Source organism: Berghia stephanieae, chromosome 5 (assembly GCF_034508935.2).
Source record: "Berghia stephanieae isolate SIO BIC M18660-M18661 chromosome 5, UCSD_Bste_1.3, whole genome shotgun sequence".
Taxonomy (NCBI): Eukaryota; Metazoa; Mollusca; class Gastropoda; order Nudibranchia; family Aeolidiidae; genus Berghia; species Berghia stephanieae.
This window is the reverse complement of record NC_088364.1, coordinates 76834328-76856024: the sequence shown is the minus strand read 5'-3', so window position 1 is coordinate 76856024 and position 21697 is coordinate 76834328. Positions and strand designations below refer to the sequence as shown.

The following is a 21697-nucleotide window of genomic DNA, read 5'->3' as shown; positions in this document are numbered from 1 at the left end:
GGGTGTTTGTAATTGTTTTTTGCCATCCGCGTTTATGAGTAATGCTCACTGAACTGTATTAACATGATTATAAACGTTCATGGATACACACAGTTTTGTGTGTTGGTCCGTTATACTTCCGGATGGTAATGTTATGAGCTTCTTAGCCAAGCGCATACTATCTATAAATATGATTTCCTGGAATAGGAATTGGCACGAAACGTGGCTCTCAATGAATCCCAAGTCGTTGATGCATGGGTAATAGGCCATCCCTGTTACTGCTGTCTTCTTGTAAACGGGGGGAAAGGTCATGTTGGATTAGGTTAAAGTCGAACTACGCCCACCATAAACTGGACAGATTTTGGTATATATATATATATATATATATATATATATATATATATATATATATATATATATATATATATATATATATATATATAAATAGTTTATATTACACGTGTAGCTCGTGACCTATTGGTCATTTAACATGTAGGACGGGACATTACGCCTGTTAGGCGATATTACAATTTTTCGGACAAAAACAACGCTATTAACGGCCGGGTACTCATTTTACACATGAGTAAGGTGCGAGAATGTGAGTAAAGAACCTTTTCCAAGGACTCAACTATGCGCCGAGCGCGAGGCTCGAACCCAGGACCTTCCGATCCGAAAGCGAGTGTCATACCAATAGATCACATAGCCGCACAATGGCTCCCATGCTATCGTCTCTGTGAGACCTTGGGTAAGTATTTCCTATCTTTAAAGATACGAGTCTCCCCCCTTTGATAGAAATGTCATTCTATCATCTCTGTTAGGCTTTGGGTAAGTCTTGCACACCATTACGGATCCGACTGAGTGACTCTTTCTTGGTGGAAATTCCATGCTATCATCTCTGTTAGGCTTTGGGTAGATCTGAGTTCCTATAAGGATCCAACTGAGCGTCTACCTTTGGGCGGAAATTCCATGCTGTCATCTCTGCTTGGTTTGGATGGGTCTGAGTATTTATTTATGTATGTATGAGTTGCATTGTACATTAGTACGGCACCTATAAGGTGCTATGCTACATCAGCATAAAAGTATCACGGTCACTGGGGATTCACATATTGCGACCAAGCACGTCTGTTCCTGGCTAGAGTCACAATTTCGTCAATGGGCATAGAATCCAGCCCATGTAGTAGAGTGCCTTCTGGTCTAGTTGTCGATCTATTCAAGTAAGCAAGAAAAGTTCGACGCAGGAGGCGGTCTGCGTCCATGCGTAAGATATAGCATAGCGGAGCCTGCGTCACATCACTGTAGTTATCAGGTGGAATTCGGGACGTTTTGCTGTTTCTCTGATAATGATCCGACTGTCTACTTTTTGATGGGAATCCCGTGCTATCACTTCTGTGAGATTTTGTGTTAATCTGAATATCCAATAGGAGTGTCTGCCTTTTGACGATAATTAACTCTAGTCTTTATAAGAGTGAACTATTCTCCTTCGTCTGATGACACCTGCATATTCCTGCGACCCCAAAATACTGCAAGCAATGCCCTTTAAATCTGTCTAACTCCGTCTCTTTTTGTCGTGTATCATCTACCTTCCCTTTTTTAAATTAGACACTAAAATATCCTAAATGTATTGCAAGCGCCGTCAAACTTCTAAAATTAAACAACACATTCTCTCGACTATAAACTATTCTTGTCACAATCCTTATGTCTTATTTACCTGCTGTTATTTAAGTTTACATTTTCCAAGTTTCATCGACCTACCACCAGCACCCCATTTTCTTGGGGTTTTTTAATTGTCCCGTTCTATACACAGGTTTCGTGTATCCTAGTTTTGACATTAAGACAGACTCCGTTTATTTCTCAAGATACATAAGGACTTGTAATGACAACCCCATCCTCATTGAACGGCGTACCAAGTGAATTGAAAACGATTCTGATGTCCTTTTCAAAAACGGAAGAGATGGAGTGTATAGTTGAGTCATGATTGGTTGTTTAGGCAAATTTTACATATAATCTTGCCAAGCAAACATCGTTGTAACAAAAAACCCTGAAAAACGAAAGTCGTGATGAAGCAAAACCCTTGGAAAATGATAGAAAGCTGATTGGATAAGAGAAACGGTAGGGGAAGGGGGAGGGGGAGGCAGTAAGGGAGATGGTCGATGGAAATTTTTTTTTTTAAATCTTGGCCATTCACATTTCGTTTTGGCTTTCCAATGTTTACTTTGGGTGAAAACAAATAGCAAGAGGATTGAAGAGCTCGTGTTTAGAGGAGGTCAACTCCGTATGGATTTTGAATCGGTTGACTTCGCGATTTGCAGCGGTTTTGTTTTGTTTCTATTCTGTTTTTTCTTATATTATGTGCTTATCTCTCCGTCATTCTATATTCTATAATATACATATTATTAAAATCTGTTGTATTATCAGTATAAGACAGAAGAAACTCGTAACAAATGACGTTTAAATTGTTTACATGAGCTACATCGATCAGGAATAACAATTTAATTTTATCATCCCAGGTTGTTATGGATATTTCTTGCCTTTATATATTGTTCCTTTTCATCGGATGGCTTTTCTTGTCGAATCGTTTTTCTCGTCTAATGAAATGTTCTGTCAATCTTGCAATACAACGACCCCGAGTGACTGGGTGGGGTTCCTGGCCTCCCATAGTGGACAGGGAGGTACATACTGTGTCTTCTATCCCCCTATATCTGTTTTCCAACATGCTTTCTGTCTTTGTCTTGGAATGAGATTGGTTTTCTCCTGGCCCTGGCCGGAGTCCTGGCTGGGAGGGAAACAGTCAAATGCATAGTTATTGTTTTGGGAGATGATTTTTTTTTCCTTGTAAATCATCTCTCTGTGTTATGTATTATTATATTTGTTATTTTTGTATTATGTATAATGTAAGCATTTGAGTGTATTCCTCTTTGTTGGATTTTGTGTTTGTGCCCGGATGAGACTTATAGGTGATTTCAACTCAAACTAAGTACATAGATGGTATGCTCTTGGAATCTACAACTGATCCCTATTTGTTCCCAGTTCCCCTTTGTCTTACTTTCTCTTGGGTGCTTTAATTGTAATTCTGGAACTTTTTACTATCCCATTTTCTTCCTTTTTACTGGCGCTGATATAACCTAAATGTGTTGCAAGGGCCGTAAAACCCTTAAAAACAAAACAAAACAAACGACCCCGTGTGACCTTACGACCTTACAAACAATTATTTGGTATGCCAACGACAGATGTATTGACAACCAGCCTGGCACAGGTTCAAGTCCCACCACAGAGCCTAATGTAAACTGCAACAAGTGCTCGGTGTGTTTATTTCGGAAGGTCATTGGCACTTGCGCTTCTTTGAAACCAAATCAATGCTTATGTGTATGTTCAAGGTAATGTCGTCTTTAACATTGTACATTTGTGACCACTTCACGCAAAGTCCCAGGTTTGAGGGGTTTTGCCAAAATGAGGGTCATTTCAATCGGTCGATGTTTGAAGGACGAGTTTTATGGCCCAAATTTTAAATACGTGTTTTTCCAGATTACGTCAGAATGTACTCTTTTTCCTCAGTCTGACCGTAGCCATCGTTATGTTATAGATAGTATGCGCTTGGCTAAGAAGCTCATAACATTGCCATCCGGAAGTATAACGGACCAACACACAACTGTGTATCCATGAACGTTTATAGTCGGGTAAATACAGTTCAGTGAACATTACTCATAAACGCGGATGGCAAAAAAACAATAACAAAGACCTGAGTGACGTCATCTTCGAACTATCGATCGCCTGACACTGAAATCCAAAAGGACTGGCAGTTTGACGTCATTATTTGGTTTTTGCACCGCCTAGTGAGTTGTCGTTAGTAGAGCTCATGGAAACAAGTTATGTCATTGGTTGAACTACTGAATACAACTCACGATTTGTTTTCTTTTGTGGCAAAAGACTGGCATTTTGACGTCATTTTTTGGTCAGTGTCAGGCCATAACTTTACGAAGGCCACGGTTCGACTGATAGACTTGACCCAAATTTCATATTTATTGTGACTATGAATTCTATTCTTAGCATCATTACCACTCCCGACATAATACAGTTTGGATCGACCGGCCACATTTGTCAATCGAAATGGCCCTTGTTCAACTCACTCAATCCTGGAGACTTTTGCTACTTTTCAAAATTGAAAAAAAATGTATTTAAAATGAGCTTTCAATACTTATCTCTTTTTTTTCCTTCGAGCTTCAAGCTGCAACGTTTTCATTTTATCAAAAGAGCAACAGAAGGGCACGTCACATCTCTGCTTTTCCAATTGATTGACGACTTTTAAAATAATCTACTTTAAGAAAATCCTTTGATTTTGATTGGTCGCTTTTGGAAAAGTCCTTGACGTCATGCGTCAATGTGGTTTATCGAAGGGGTGAAATTAAATTATTTATGTGATCACGAGTTTGGAATTCCGGAACTTATTCAGTGTGTAGCAGCCCTGATGTTGAGAGTTTATCTATTCTGATCTTATAAGTAACTTGTGTGTGTGTGTGTGTGTGTGTGTGTGTGCGTGCGTGTGTGTGTGTGTGTGTGTGTGTGTGTTGTATGTACTGTGTGTGTGTGTGTGTTGTATGTACTGTATGTATGTGTTGTTTGTTGCCTTTGCTCTGACAAGTGTCAAGTCAGAAATCCTTTCGGAAAAAAAAGGGGGGGGGGGGGGGGGGGGGGGCGGTTCTATAGATGTCGGCAAAGATGATATCAACAGCTATTCCATTATAAGATTGGGAAAAAAAGAAACGTAGATATAATCCTTTTCAGTAGAAATAAAACCCCATTATACTCAATGACAATGAATATTCATCGAACCGTGAACTGATGGCTACAATAATATTTTATTTTATTTTTTATAATAGAACTGTTAGGGTTTATTTACTTAGTCTTTGCTGGTTTCTTTTTTATCTTCTTTCTATCTATCGCGTTTAAAAACGGCAAGGGGAATTTACAAGAAAACGTCGCCATATATCCCCCTCCCCTATCAAATGGTACACCCTTTTGAAACTTTGGTACACCTTGGTATCCCTAGTGGATAGGGAGGTACATACTGTGTCTTCTATCCCCTTATATATGTTTTCCAACATGCTTTCTGTCTTTGTCTTGGAATGAGATTACTTGGTTTTGTCCTGACCCCGGCTGGGAGGGAAACAGTCAAATGCATAGTTATTGTTTTGGGAGATGATATTTTTTTCCCTTGTAAATCATCTCTCTGTTATGTATTATTATATTTGTTATTTTAAATGTATAATGTAAGCATTTGAGTGTTTGAATTTTGTGCTTGTGTCCACAAACCAAGTACATTGGTGGTATGCTCTTAGAATCTGCATCTGATCCCTATTTGTTCCCAGTTCCCCTTTGTCTTACTTTCTCTTGGCTGCTTTAATTGTAATTCTAGAACTTTTTACTATCTCATTTTCTTCCTTTTTACTGGCGCTGATATAACCTAAATGTGTTGCAAGGGCCGTAAAACCCTTAAAAACAAAACAACAAACACCTTGGTATTTACAATACACCCGGTAAGAAAGGCACTGTTTCAAACCAGAGGTCAATGGGTCGATCTATATTCATATTTTCGTCCAACCTAGTCATCGATCACATGATTTGTTGCTGTACAACGATTTGACATTTCTCAATGTATCTAAACTCGCTGCTTTGTTTATGAAAGTTGTCAACATACCCATGTGTCATGCTGAGCAAAATGACCAATTGTAACGTTGGATTGTATATTTCTCAAACTGTGAACACTTTTCACTATGTGGGTCACTTTGAGGACATTTTGCATGTGACCAATGACCTCGAGCACATGGAAATGTAATATAGATCATGCCCATTGTAACGTTGGATATTTCTCAAACTGTGAACACTTTTCACTATGTGGGTCACTTTGATGTGACCAATCACCTCGAGCACATGGAAATGTAATATAGATCAAGCCCATTGTCAGCACCAGCAGTTCACCCCGACTTAATAATATACCAGTTTGAAGTGGCGGGTCACATAATAATATTTACAATAAATCTTTAACAGGCAGCCCTCCTAGTTACCAGGCACCCCTGTTGTGTGTCCGCCTGTGTCTAATTTAATATTCATAAGCCTGTGGGGACTGCATGTATCTGTCAAGTTGTATGGTTTTGTGACAGTCTTGTTACATGCTTTAAGTCGTATTTCAATCCCTTGTAAGTTTGGTTGAAAAGATTGAAACCAGATTAATTTTGAAATTTAGAAAAAAGCTCGTGATTTTTTGTTTTGTTTTTGTGTTTTTTGTTTGTTTTGTTTTGGTTTGTTTTTTTTATTGTTTTTTTTTTTTGGGGGGGGGGGGGGGTTTGTTTTTTTTTTTTTTTTTTTTTTTTTTTTTGTTGTTGATTTTTTTAATTTAAAAAATTAATTTTGGGTTCTTTGTTTTTTGTTTTGTTTTTATTTTCTTTTTTCTTTTAATTTCAAATTTGAGTAAAATGCCATTTTATTAACCATAAAATGAAAATATGATTGAAAACTTAAGAATAAGAATATTAATTATAATGAGCATTTGGCAATAACACGATATATAATAGAATAGTAATGATTGCAAATAGTAACCATGTGTTGTTTAAACAATTTAAAATAATAGATGTGGCTTCAACTTCATGTGTCTCGTCAGGACCGTCAATAGTCTTTTACCGAGGCAAAATAAAATATGTGGTCGTGAAAACTTTAACTAGATGGGTGGCAATCGCGATTTGTGTATTTGTTTATTAATATATTAGATAAATTTGGAGCCTTGAAAACGTACAAAACTTTCTGAAACTCGGTGCAAATGCATAATTCGTGAAACAGAATATAGATCTATTTATTTTACCAATGGATATTTATCTGAGACCCTTTATTTTCTTCGTAATCTATTAGAAGTTGAACGGGTCTTATCCGACGTGTACTTATTTCCAGGTCTGATAAGGCAAATTGTTATGCATGGGCTTACTGTTGCAATAGAAATTCTCCCAAACCAGCGTGAAATAGCATTCATTATAACAATGTTAAAATCAAGCCCATAATTGCGTTATCTTATCAGACCTGCCTATATGCGTACCCAGGTCTCACCATTTATTGAGCTCTTACTCACTCGAGATCGTTTCTTTCTGAAAGCTGTCTCCATTTAGATTATAAAGGAATCAATATTAGATTGATTGGGTGATTGATGGATATGAGGACAATGTCATAAATATTGACGAGATTGTATATTTATGTACTGTTGTGTGTCGTTTTTATGTGCGTATGTGTGTGGTACTTGTTGGTGGGGGGGGGGTTGATTGATGTGAAAATGACCATAACACAATGAATGCCTTTCATGTCAGATTCTACTTGATCACTCACTTTGTCTCGTGTGAACAAAATCTCCAAACTTTGACACATCGCTGGTGCCAGATTGGTTTTCTATTCTTTTTTTTTAAATTTCTCTCTCTCTCTCTCTTTCTTTCTTTCTTTCTTTCTTTTTTTTTTTTTTCTCGAGCTTGAGAAACTGAACATCAAGTTAATTTATATTATATTAATTTATATTGTAAAGTGCCCAGAGCTTGTGTTTTACACGAGAAGGAGCGCTGTATAAATGTGTATTATTATTATTATTATTATTATTATTATTATTATTATTATATTATTATTATTATTATTATTATTATTATTATTATTATTATTATTATTATGTTTGTATTGTTTTTTAAAATTATTTATGTATTTATTATTTCATTTATTTATAAATTTATTTATCTATTTCCACCAGTGAGATGACAGCGTGTGCATCGACGTTCCTGGTGCTGGCCACCATCCTGGGTCCTGTCACCCTGGTCTTCATGGCAGTGTCATTCGGCACTGACCACTGGCTGGAGTTCGACGTGGACTACACCAAACTGACCCCCACGGAGAATGCTCAAAGGAAAACCAGCGCTACTTTGGCCAGATACTACCACACGAGGGATAGGGGCATCTTTCGGGAATGTTACCCTGGGTCGGACAACGAGTGTGAGTGTTGCTGGTTGTTGTTTTTATTGACTGTTCTCATTAAGTTTTTTTTTATGATCACTCATCATTACACATTGTGTCATCAATTTCAACATCATCAACATCGCCGTTGTCGTCAAATCACCATTAACAGTATCATCATTTAAATCACGATTATCATCACCATCGTCGTTATCATCATCGCCATCATCATCATCATCATCATCATCATCATCATCATCATCATCATCATCATCATCATCATCATCACCACCACCACCACCACCACCGCCACCACCACCATCATCATCATCAACAACAACAACAACAACAGTCAGGTAAGAGAGAGAGAGAGAGAGAGAGAGAGAGAGAGAGAGAGAGAGAGAGAGAGAGAGAGCTCTAATAATTACTAGGGTTAGAGACGATCTTTTTTGGGATCGTGGATAGCTCTTACGGCAGAGTCACGCTCTCACCGGCCAGGCGGAGTTGTCGTACCAGTAAGGTCGCGGGTTCAAACCCCCATCACCGCCGCGAACATTTTTATTCTCTATTGTCTTCTGGCACTTTCCTACTCACTTCATCTCTTGTTTTGAAATTGAACTGTATTCATGAGTGCCAGACAGTTTTTTTTAAGACAAATCTCATTGAACTTGTTTCTGTTTGTTTTAAAGCCTATTTACAACTTAATAAAATTCTTTCGATGTTGTTTCCACACTCTGATATTTTGACTCCACTAAGTGCGTATGGTATGGGGATGACATATGACCGCAGGCAGTGACAATAAATAGATACTCTATCTATCTATATATATATATATAATATATATATATATATATATATATAATATATATATATATATAGTATGCGCTTGGCTAAGGAGTTCACAACATTGCCATCTGGAAGTATAACGTACCAACACACAAAAATCTGTGTTACCATGAACTTTTATAGTCTGGTTAATACAGTTAGTGAGAATTAATCATAAACGTGGATGGCAAAAAAAAACCAATAACAAAGACCTGAGTGACGTCATCTTTGTTCTATCAAGAACTGCACTGTCAAATTGTGCAACGTCTGGCCGATAAAGAGATATACATTATTGGAACGATGTTCAGAATCTGGAGGGTCCATTTTTTTCGTCTTGTCCGCATTGTATGCAAGATGGATGTGGGGAGCAGGCATTGTACGGAAACATACAGAGAATAATAGGATTCAACAGTCGTAACGTCACTTCCTTCATAATGACGCATGGTAACTGAGCAACACTGGCTCAAAACTATCGGAACAATGGCGGACGCCGGTGTGAAATATTTCTCCGGCGAGCATAAAAGCGTATTCAGAGGAAAAAAAAACATAAACTTGATCATGTTTTGACTTTGACATATTCTGGTCCCAAGACATATGAAAAGTTCTAGCCAGCTTGAAGAATAAAAAGTAATGATTTTCTTTGTTTAGAACCAAGATGGCCCCCGTTGCCGGGCTGTGTGACACCAGACTACTGAATCCAATTTTGAAACGTAAATCTTCGACGTGTTTGCTAGATAGAACCGTGTTTACAAGCGGAATCTAATGTATCGTAGGTGTTTCCTTGTGTTTCTACATGGTCTGCTTGAATAGAAAAGCTTATGCCCTGTTATGTATTTATGTGTGTCCACGTGTGTGTGTGTATGTGTGTTTATGTGTGTCTGTGTTTTTGTGAGAGTGTGTCACTGATATGTGGACACACATTTTTCAACGCATGACCGCTCATCGCTGAGACAGGTACAGTATAATATATATTATATCCTGTGGCAGTGACATCGACACTTCATTAGACGGACATGGAATGAAGAAGGTGTCTTGGGTTTCTTTGGGGCGGAGGGCATTTTCTCAAGGGTCCATATATCATTACATTATGGGAAAAGGGAAGAGAAGGGTTGATAGCTTAAGAGATAAAGCACCTGAATCACACCATGTACAGAGCTAAGATGCCAGATTCGAATCGTGTTTTTTTTTCTCGTTTTTTTTCTTTGGTTTTGGTTTGTTTTGTAAGTTTTTTTGTTTTTTTTTTGTGTGGATTTTTTTGTTTGTTTGTTAGTTTGTTTTTTTTTGTTTTTTTTATTTTTTTTTTTTTGGGGGGGGGGGGGGTTAACTCTCTCAATGGAAACCAATCTGGGATTGAGTAGCTGGGTCTGCTAGAACACGCGGAAAGTACTTGAGTGGCCTTACATCTAAAAGATCGCATGGAAATGTTAATATTAACACGACAGAAACCTTAATGACATTCGGTTTCATTGACTTTATGGCTGTGAAAAACATCGCACCACTAAAAGTGATGAATGATGATGGATACTATGATGATGATGATGATGATGATGACGATGACGATGATGATGATGATGATGATGATGATGATGATGATGATGATGATGATGATGATGATGACGATGATTGAAAGTTTAAATGAGGATAAAAACCTAAATAAGCTATGATGACGATGATAGAAAGTTTAAATGAGGATAATAATAATAGCCTAAATATGCTAATATTTATTAATCATAATATGATGATGATGATATTATTGATGGTGACGATGATAGAAAGTTTAAATGAGGATAATAATAATAGCCTAAATATGCTAATATTTATTAATCATAATATGATGATGATGATATTATTGATGGTGACGATGATAGAAAGTTTAAATGAGGATAATAATAATAGCCTAAATATGCTAATATTTATTAATCATAATATGATGATGATGATATTATTGATGGTGACGATGATAGAAAGTTTAAATGAGGATAATAATAATAGCCTAAATATGCTAATATTTATTAATCATAATATGATGATGATGATATTATTGATGGTGACGATGATTGACAGTTTAAATGAGGATAATAATAATAGCCTAAATATGCTAATATTTATTAATCATAATATGATGATGATGATATTATTGATGGTGACGATGATTGACAGTTTAAATGAGGATAATAATAATAGCCTAAATATGCTAATATTTATTAATCATAATATGATGATGATGATATTATTGATGGTGACGATGATAGAAAGTTTAAATGAGGATAATAATAATAGCCTAAATATGCTAATATTTATTAATCATAATATGATGATGATGATATTATTGATGGTGACGATGATTGACAGTTTAAATGAGGATAAAATAATAGCCTAAATATGCTAATATTTATTAATCATAATATGATGATGATGATATTATTGATGGTGACGATGATTGACAGTTTAAATGAGGATAATAATAATAGCCTAAATATGCTAATATTTATTAATCATAATATGATGATGATGATATTATTGATGGTGACGATGATTGACAGTTTAAATGAGGATAATAATAATAGCCTAAATATGCTAATATTTATTAATCATAATATGATGATGATGATATTATTGATGGTGACGATGATTGACAGTTTAAATGAGGATAATAATAATAGCCTAAATATGCTAATATTTATTAATCATAATATGATGATGATGATATTATTGATGGTGACGATGATTGACAGTTTAAATGAGGATAATAGCCTATGAATCTATATAAACTAATATTTATTCATCGTAAGATCCCACCATTCGTCAACGTCATTAACGATAAAGAGCAACCGCCATCTTCAACAACATCATCATCAACATGTTAGACAACTCGTTAGAGATATTTTTAAATGCCATACTTATTTTAATTGGGGATTTAAAAGTTTAACGGGATGATTTTGTTGTTGCTGCTGTTGTTGTTGTTGTTGTTGTTGTCATCAGCATTATCGTTGATGTTGTCGTTTGTTGTTATTGTTGTTGCTGGAGTCGTCGTTGTCGTGGGTATTTTATATTGTCACTGTTATAGTTGTAGTCATTGTTGTTGTTGTTGTTGTTATTATCCCATTGTCATCGTCTTCGTTGTCGTTGTTGTAGGTTGTTTTTTTTTTTAATTTGTTGCTGTTGTTGTAGTCGTCATTGTCGTGGTTGTTTGTTATAATCATTGTTATAGTTTTCATCGTCGTCGTTGTTGTTGTTTTTAATGTTCTTCATCCATTTGTCATCGTCGTCGTCTCGTTGTAGTTGTCGACGTTGTTATTGCTGTTGTTGTTTATTGTTGTTCAGGGTTCAAACCATACGTTGGCACCTGGAGAATGTAACATGACTCTTTGAGAAAGATTGCATGGCAGGTTCAATGAATAGTAAAACAATCTCTCTCTCTCTCTCTCTCTCTCTCTCTCTCTCTCTCTCTCTCTCTCTCTCTCTCTCTCTTTCTCTCTCTCTCTCTTTCTCTCTCTCTCTCTCTCTTTCTCTTTCTTTCTTTCCACCACACACACAATCCCAGTTTGCCTCAATATTCGTTTCTCTGTCAGCAAGGATTACCTACTTCCAACACATCCATACATATACACACCCCTCCCCCCCCCCCCCCCCCCCAAGACACACACACAACACACACTTCACACAAACACACACCGACACCTTTACAGTCTTATTATAAATATCATTATTTACTTTGTCACATTCCACCCCCTTGCAGAGTTAAGATTTCTCCAGCCTGTGACTTCTACCTGCCCAATAATGTAACTATTTTTGTTCTTGGCACAGACAGTAGCCTATGATGATCAGGGCCTTCTCCTATGATTTAAGAAGGGTCTCTAGATGGGGATCCTGACCTGACCTCCCATAGTGGGCAGGGAGGTACATGCTGTGTCTTCTATCCCGTTTTCCAATTGTTTCTGTCATTGTCTTGGAATGAGATTACTTTGTTTTGTCCTGGCCCTTGCCGGAGTTCCTTGGCTGGGAGGGAAACAGTCGAATGTATAGTTATAGTTTTGGGAGATGATATTTTTTCCTTGTAAATCATCTCTCTGTTATGCATTGTATTATGTTTAGTTTACATATTATATTATATGATTTGTAAACATTTGAGTGTATTCCTCTTAGTTGGGACCTGTGCTTGTGTCTGGATGAGACTTTTAGGTGATCTCAAACTAAGTACTTTGGCGGTGTGCTCTTGGAATCTACATGTGATCCCTATTTGTTCCCAGTTCCCCTTTGTCTTACTTTCTCTTGGGTGCTTTGATTGCAATTCTAGAACTTTTTACTATCCCATTTTCTTCCTTTTTACTGGCGCTGATATAACCTAAATGTGTTGCAAGCGCCGTAAAACTTAAAAACAAACAAAAACCAAGAAGGGTCTCACTCCACATGTTTTTCTGCATTTAAAATAATATGTCACACTTTTTTTTTAGTTCGTTGGTGTCTTTAACCTTTTTTCCATGAGCTCGATTTTAATCCAGCCTGATTCCCTTATGCAATATTCTCCGACGAGCATAAAAGTGTATCCAGAGGATAAAAACATTATAAATCTGATCATGTTTTGACTTTTATACATTCTGATCACATGACATGTGAAAAAGTTCTAGCCAGCATGAAGAATAAAAAAGTACCGATTTTCTTAGTTTAGAACCAAGCTGCTCGATGCTGGGCGGACATGACATCAGACTATTGAATCCTATTCCCAGACCAGGGTAATGCGATCATTGTCACCATCCGGTCTGTGATCGAGATCAATATCGTTTGATTTTATTACTTGATGAAAGACATTATACCATCTGGCCACACTATAGCATGATATCGAGGCGCTGGTCACATCGCTGTTACTGCTCTCTTGGTGTAAACCCGTAACGATTACAAATTAGATAGCCCTAGCTAATTTGTATCGCTGCATTGCGGCTAACGCCTGTGTGATGTATCATTTCCCCCCGATAAATACCCTAAAGGCAAATTTCTATATAGGTATGGAATGGAATTTATAATTTTAATGGTAATGTTATGATTTGTAACGGATTAAGTCTAGTCGTAAAAAAGGATAAGAGGACATAAAAATGGTAATGCTATTCTTGACACCAAGTTTACAAGAGTCTCTGTGCACATGAATTACCATTTTACATACAACACCTTGTAGATAGTTTTTGTTAAACAATAGGGAATGAGATTAGCGGAAGAGTAGCGTCCCTTGATTGGACGTCACCCATAGTCTGTGACGTCACCGGCGGAAAAGTTATTAGAGAGAGAACGTCATGTTGGTTGTGCGCATGCGTCTCTCGTCCTCGCTTCCGCAACCAATATGACATTCTCTCTCTAATAACTTTTCCGCCGGTGACGTCACAGACTATGGGTGACGTTCAATCAAGGGGCGCTACTCTTCCGCTAATCTCATTCCCTATAATGTGCAACGCAACTTTACATTAATATTAATGTAAGCTTGTGCACACAGTGTGTATTATCTCCTTCAAAACTGTAACCCTGTTGAATGTTGAGGTTTAAAGATAAAGTTTACAAAGAATAAGTACAGATGAATAACATGTAAAGTTTCTCTTGTTTTCATTTCATAATGGTATTGTATTGTGCACACGTTTCTCAAGAGGGCTTAAGATTTGTTTCGCTACCAAATAAAAGAAAGAGAAGAAAAGAAAAAGAAATAGACCTGTAAAGAATATAAAGGCCAAATGACTTAATTCGTTGCTTTTGATAATAAGCTGAACAAAAACTGGAGGCACAATTCGGAAGGATACACATCAGATACAAGCAATGCAGAGATTGATATTGACGTGAAGCAAATAAAGAATTCACGGAATGTTTTTAAAAATGAAATGTAGATCTAGATGCATTAAATTATGGGGGGGGGGGGGGGGGGGGATGATTGGGTACCGAAAGTTGGTTTTGTAATCCGAGTAAAAGTCAACGAAAATCCGTCTTTGATATTTTAGTCATGACTAAATGCCCTCCCCCGCCGGCTCAACCCCCCCCCCCCCCCCCCAATCTCTCTCTCTCTCTCTCTCTCTCTCGCTCTCTCTCTGTTTCTCTCTCTCTCTCGCTCTCTCTCTGTTTCTCTCTCTCTGTTTCTCTCTCTCTCTCTCTCTCTCTGTTTCTCTCTCTCTCTCTGTGTGTGTTTCTCTCTGTCTCTCTTTTTCTCTCTGTCTCTGTCTCTCTCTCTCTCTCTCTCTATCTCTCTCTCTCTCTCTCTCTCTCTCTTTCTTTCTCTCTCTTTCTTTCTTTCTTTCTTTCTCTCTCGCTCGCCTCTCTCTCGCCCTCCTTCTCCCTCTCCCTCTCTCTCTCAACCCCCCCTCTCTCTCTCTCTCTCTCTCTCTCTCTCTCTCTCTCTCTCTCTCTCTCTCTCTCTCTCTCTCTTTTCTTTTCTCTCACTTTCACTTTCTCATGTGTCTTTGTCTGCGCACCCATCTATCCATCCATCTACCTTTCTATATCAGTCTGTCTGACATCATACATACACACACACACACACACGCACGCACACACACACACACACACACACACACACACAAACGCATATCCATTTAGTATAAAGGATCAAACACAGAGATGATAATAAAAATATTCGAGATGTGAGATGAACACACCCTAAAGTGTTACTTTATGTTTGAACAGGCACCGGCCCTATTTCCCTATAAATTAAAACATGCCTTATACCCTTCATCAAGACAAAAGGGATTTCCTTATTTACTTTGGTACGTCCCCCCTAAATGGCTGTCAAGCATGTGCGAAAGCAAACCATGCGCTGGTCCTGGTTGGGGTTCCTGACCTCCCATAGTGGGTAGGGGGGTACATACTGTGTCATCTATCCCTTTATATCTATTTTCCAACATGCTTTCTGTCTTTGTCTTGGAATGAGATTATTTAGTTTTGTCCTGGCTGAGAGGGAAACAGTCGAATGCATAGTTATTGTTTTGGGAGATGATATTTTTTTCATTGTAAATCATCTCTCTGTTATGTATTATTATATTTGTTATTTTGAATGTATAATGTAAGCATTTGAGTGTATTCCTCTTTGTTGGATTTTGTGCTTGTGTCCGGATGAGACTTAAAGGTGATCTCAAACTAAGTACATTGGTGGTATGCTCTTGGAATCTACATCTGATCCCTATTTGTTCCCGGTTCCCCTTCATCTTACTCTCTCTTGGGTGCTTTAATTGTAATTCTAGAACTTTCGACTATCCTATTTTCTTCCTTTTTACTGGCGCTAATATAACCTAAATGTGTTGCAAGGGCGTAAAACCCTTAAAAACAAAAACAAAACATGCGCGGGTACTGAAAAAAACCACTAATTTATATATAGCATAATATCCACTTTACGTATTCAAAGCACTTTATTTATGAGGGGTCCCTACCCAACAGCAACGCTCTAAAAAATGTAGGACGACACATGATGCCTTTTACGCAACGCTGTCAAAGGCCGGGTACCCCCCCCCCCTCCCCCCCCCCCCAAAAAAAAGAGCTGTTATAAAGCGCAATATCCACTAAATGTGCTCTAAGCGCTTACAAGGGATCCCTGACCAACAGCAACACGCAACAAGTAGAACGAGACATGACACCTGTTAGGCGATGTTACATTTTTTTTTTCAGACAGAGATAACGCTGTTGACGGCCAGGTACTCATTTTACACCAGAGTACGGTGAGAGAATGTGAGTAAAGAGTCTTTTCCAAGGGCTCAGCTATGCGCCGAGAGAGGCTCGAACCCAAGACAAAAGACCAAATGATCAAGTTAAGAAAATATCGTTGTTTTGTTTTGGTTTTGTATTTGTTTTGGATTTAATATTATTATTTTTTTGGTTAGTTTTGTTGGGATTTTTATGGGGTTTTTTTTTTTTTTTTTTTTTTTTTTTTTTTGTTTTTTTTTTTTTTGGGGGGGGGGGGAGGGGGGTGTGTTTATGGAGGGTTTTTTTTTGGGGGGGGGGGAGGGGGTTGTTTTGTTTTGTTTATGAAATTAAACCCACCGCCCTCATTGAGAGCCATATTTTATTACTAGGTAGTTCAGCTTAAAATACAGTTTTTATGTAAGATGTGCACCTTGCTCGACATAAAACCGATTGAGGTGATTGGTCACATGTTATGAGGGACTGTATGGCACAGCGATAGGTACGGTCTTTGCTTTCATACCCCAAAGGTATTAACTTCGACTTCGCGAATTCCCAGATTTGAGAGATTTTACAAATATGAGAGTCATTTTAATCTATCTGTTCCTGCGTGTTTAGTGCTGCTTTTGGTATTGGACCCCTTGTAAAGCGCTTTGAGCACAATTTTTTACTGGCGCTAAACTGAAATCTAATCGTGGTAAAACCATTTAATATAAATAAACAATGAAATACAGGCAACATTCGATAATCACAGATTTGTAAATTCGCTTCAACAGTCATCACGTCATTTCCCTCGTAATGACGCATAGTAACTTAGCAACTGTCTCTAAATTATAGGAACAATGGCGGACGCCCTTATGAAATATTTCTCCGACGAGCATAAAAGCGAATCCAGAGGAGAAAAACATTATAAATCTGATCGTGTTTTGACTTTTACACATTCCTGATCACAAGACCTATGAAAAGTTCTAGCCAACACGAGGAATAAAAAGTACCAAATTTCTTTGTTTAGAACCACGATGGCCGCGTTGCTGGGCGACTTGACATCAGACTATTGAATCCAATTCTCAGAAGTTGCTGTGATCCACTTTTCTATAATACTTTTGTTCGCCATAATATTATGACTGATTTTTCTTATGTCCGGCTTATTTTGGTCCCCTACATTAAATTCTACGAAATGCTTTGTAAAACTGTGTCCGTTGTACGATAACAACCAATCCATATAACATTCTTAATCTTCCTTGTTGTTCTTTTGCATTCTTTATTAATCGTTGAATTGACTGTTTGATGCCTAAGGTTATTTTTATTTACTTTTAATGTATAAAATAAATAAGCGAAATATTTATGGATATTACGCCTATAGAAGGAACAAAATTGACGCCACTCAGCTCTTCTTATTGTTTTTTAGACAACCTTTTTAACCTTTTTAATAATTATTAGTTCTCATAAAATTATATCAATCAAACTATAAACATTCAAAGTTACACATAGTTTTGTGTACGTTAAATCTGGCTGGCGGGTGGTGTGAGTATTTTATTTAAACGTATAGCATCGATATGGTGTACAGCTCAACCCGCTCTCAAACAGTAATCAGGTATGATTTAAGTAAATATTATGGACATTTATAAAGCGCATTTCTAAGCATTTACCACTCTCAATGCGCTTTACAAATGTCCATTTAATTATTTATTCCACCACATTATGGTCATGTGGAACCTTATTTTTATTTCTAGTCACAGTCGTCTGTTGGGTGTCATTTTAGTAATAGCACCCTTGCAGTATCCGTCACTGCCAATAGACAGGTGCTCATTCACTCTTGAATCGAGGTGAATGCATTCAAAACAACATTAGAATTTAGAGAGAGAGAGAGAGAGAGACTGGGAGTGAGATAGATAGATAGATAGAGTTAGTGAGAGAGAGAGAGAGAGAGAGAGAGAGAGAGAGAGAGACTGGGAGTGAGATAGATAGATAGATAGAGTTAGTGAGAGAGAGAGAGAGAGAGAGAGAGAGAGAGAGAGAGAGAGAGAGAGAGTTAGAGAGCGAGAGAGACTGGGAATGAGATAGATAGATAGAGTTAGTAAGAGAGAGAGAGAGAGAGAGAGAGAGAGAGAGAGAGAGAGAGAGAGATAGAAATTTGAATGGATTTAAGTTATTGTTATGCGCCTAGAGCTTTATTGTATAGAGGAAGGAGTGGGCGCAATATAAATAAATTTCATTTTTTATTTATTTATTATTTTATTTTATTATTATTATTATTTATTATATTATTATTATTTATTATTATTATTATTATTATTATTATTATTATTATTATTATTATTATTATTATTATTATATTTATTATTATTATTATTATTATATTGATATAAAGATGAGAGGTAAAATATAATTCATGGAAATTCATATAAAGACATTCCGTAAAAGAATTTTGAGATTTTGTTTAAAAACAGTTCATAATTTACTTATTTTTCTTTCATTCGTTTATCTATCTATTTAGTTAAATTAAATTAAATTGAGCTTTTATATAGCGTAATATCCACTAAACGCTCAAACCCCTTTACAAGGGGTCCCTGGCCAACAACAACACTTAGCATTTAGGCGTTAGGCCTGTTAGGCGATATTACAATTTTTCGGACAGAGACAACGCTGTTAACGGCCAGGTACTCATTTCACACCTGAGTACTGTGAGAGAATGTGAGTAAAGAGCCTTTTCCAAGGACTCAACTATGCGCCGAGCGAGGCTCGAATCCAGGACCTTCCGATCCGAAAGCGAGTGTCATACCACTAGACCACATAGCCGCACAAAGTTAGATATTTATTGTTAACACCAACACCAACATTTTTCTGGTGCAAGCAGCCAGCGCTTTGACCTCACATCAAAACCTAATAACTGACAGTCAACGACAAAAACAGTTGCGTCATAACTAGACTTGGCAGACGACTTTTGTCGGAGGTCAATCTGCCCCTGCTGGACTCCATGAATTATGGGGGAATATTCACCGAGATAATAATATTATATAATTGACAGTGAGAGATTTATATGATGAGGAATGGATGGATGGAAGGACAACACTCCATTAGTACCTTGGACCTTTTGTTTTACGTCTTCTTAGTTTGAATCAAGAATTTTATATAACTTGTTCATATCGTCGGATGTTTTCAGCCTGCTTAAAAACTGGGTGGGGATCCTGAATCCTGACCTCCCATAGTGGGCAGGGAGGTACATACTATGTCTTCTATCCCCCTATGTCGATTTTCCAACATGCTTTCTGTCTTTGTCTTGGAATGAGATTACTTGGTTTTGTCCTAATCCTGGCCGGATACCTTGGCTGAGAGTTAGTTTTGGGAGATGATATTTTTTTCCTTGTAAATCATCTCTCTGTTATGCACTCTATTATGTATTTATGTATTATATATGATTTGTAAAACATTTGAGTCTATTCCTCTTAGTGGAACCTGTGCTTGTGTCTGGATGCGACTTTTAGGTGATCTCAATTTAAGTACACTGATAGTGTGCTCTTGGAATGAATCTACATCTGTTCCCTTTTGAACCAATTCCCCGTTGTCTGCCTTATTCTTGGATGCTTTAATTGTAATTCTAGCACTTTTTACTATCCCATTTTTTCCCTTTTTACTGGCGCTGATATGACCTTAATGTGTTGCAAGCGCCGTAAAACCCTCAAAAACAAAAACATATTTTAAAAGATATTGAATAAAGCCTATTTATTGTCAATTTGTTGTGCTTTGGTAGCTTCTCAACTTGGTGTGTACTCGGTTAAGTGGAAATTCAAACTTCATGGCTTTATTTTATAGTAATCGCCCAATCGATTATATTTAGCAACCAGGTTTGCGTCAACGGTTTGCGTCATAATTTTATTCCAGCTTCTGACTCCGGTTTTGTGTAATGCCACACCTCAATTTAATTGTGAAAAGAAAAATATATGGCTACAAAGAAAGCTACAGGTGAATGTTAATACTGCGTAGTGTGTACCTGGTCTTGTTTGATGTGTCGTCTCTTCATTTCTTACCCCCCCCCCCCCCCCCCCCCCCCCCCCCCCCCCCCCCCCCCCCCCCCCCCCCCCCCCCCCCCCCCCCCCCCCCCCCTCCCCTTTCAGCTCCTCTCCCTCCACGGCTGTGAAACGGTCCATCAACCATCCTCTACCTTGTCACGTTTTATTGGCATCTTTCAAGATGAAACGATAGGAACACAGGCAGTCCTCTTTGTTCGTTTTCTGTCCTGGTACGCCAGTCCGCTATTAAATATAATAATATAGTGATGTTTCAATTTTAATATTCGCCTCGACTTCCACGGTAAAAGTAACGGTTTCTTAACCCACACACTCCTGCCCGTCATCAGTGAGAGTGACAAAAGCCGTAAAATCGACTGACACCCAATCTATTCTTTTTTTTAAATGGGATTGGGGGTCAAATTGTACCGAACAGTCCCATATTCAATGTTTAATTTTTTTGCCAACGAGCATAGAAATACTGGCAAATCTAAAAATTATATTATAGCTACATTTTACAGATTGATAAACGGACAACGTGCAAACCGTATTTTAATCAAGGGTCACTCTATCACCCGTTGGCTCAAATGATTATTATAAATTCCGCTAGGCAGGGCATAATGATAGGTCATTTAATTTGACGTTGGAATTCCCCCATCTGGTCGTCCTGTTGCATTTGCGCGCACCTACAGACTTTATTACCGGACCGATTTTTATCATTGATGACTCAAAATATTCATAAATAGATGTGCCTAAATGAGTCAATAAAATGACAATCTAATATAAATATATATGTATTTTGTGTTTACTTGAAAAAGGCCAAAGGCCGAAACGTCGTATGTTTTGTGTTGGTAATTCATGAGTCAGATTTACTCCCTTTATCTTTATCTCCATCAAAATATTCATCTCGATCTACTTAGTTTGGACAATACAATAACATACTAATTAAAATAGAGGATCTCCTGATCGTAATAGCAAATATCGCGGGTTCTCCACTATTTTTGTAGAAAAATTTCGAGTAGATGAGGAATATAGTGTTAACTTGAGTCAAGATGTGACAGGGGGAGGTGGCTCGTGCCTTCCCTCCACTCATCGCCTGGCGCATCTGCTCTAAAACTGACATCACAGTAAATGCGACGATCACCAAAAGAAAGTGAGAAGTAAGTTGTCGTTAGTACCTAGGACTCGAGATGACAAATTATTATTATGGTCCCTTCTGTTGTTGCCCTCTTGAATTTTATGCACCGTTATTTTATTTTGGTGATCTTCGCCGTATA

General features: G+C 37.5%; 1 protein-coding gene across 1 annotated transcript in view; it reads left to right on the top strand.

Moving 5' to 3' along the window:
- LOC144973633 (uncharacterized) overlaps positions 1 to 21697 on the top strand; it is a 63445-nt gene that overhangs the window by 22745 nt on the left and 19003 nt on the right. The window contains exon 2 of the mRNA XM_078916306.1: positions 7748 to 7986. Within this exon, the coding sequence (XP_078772432.1) occupies positions 7752 to 7986 (235 nt within the window). The 5' untranslated portion in view covers positions 7748 to 7751. The remainder of the gene's footprint in view (positions 1 to 7747; positions 7987 to 21697) is intronic.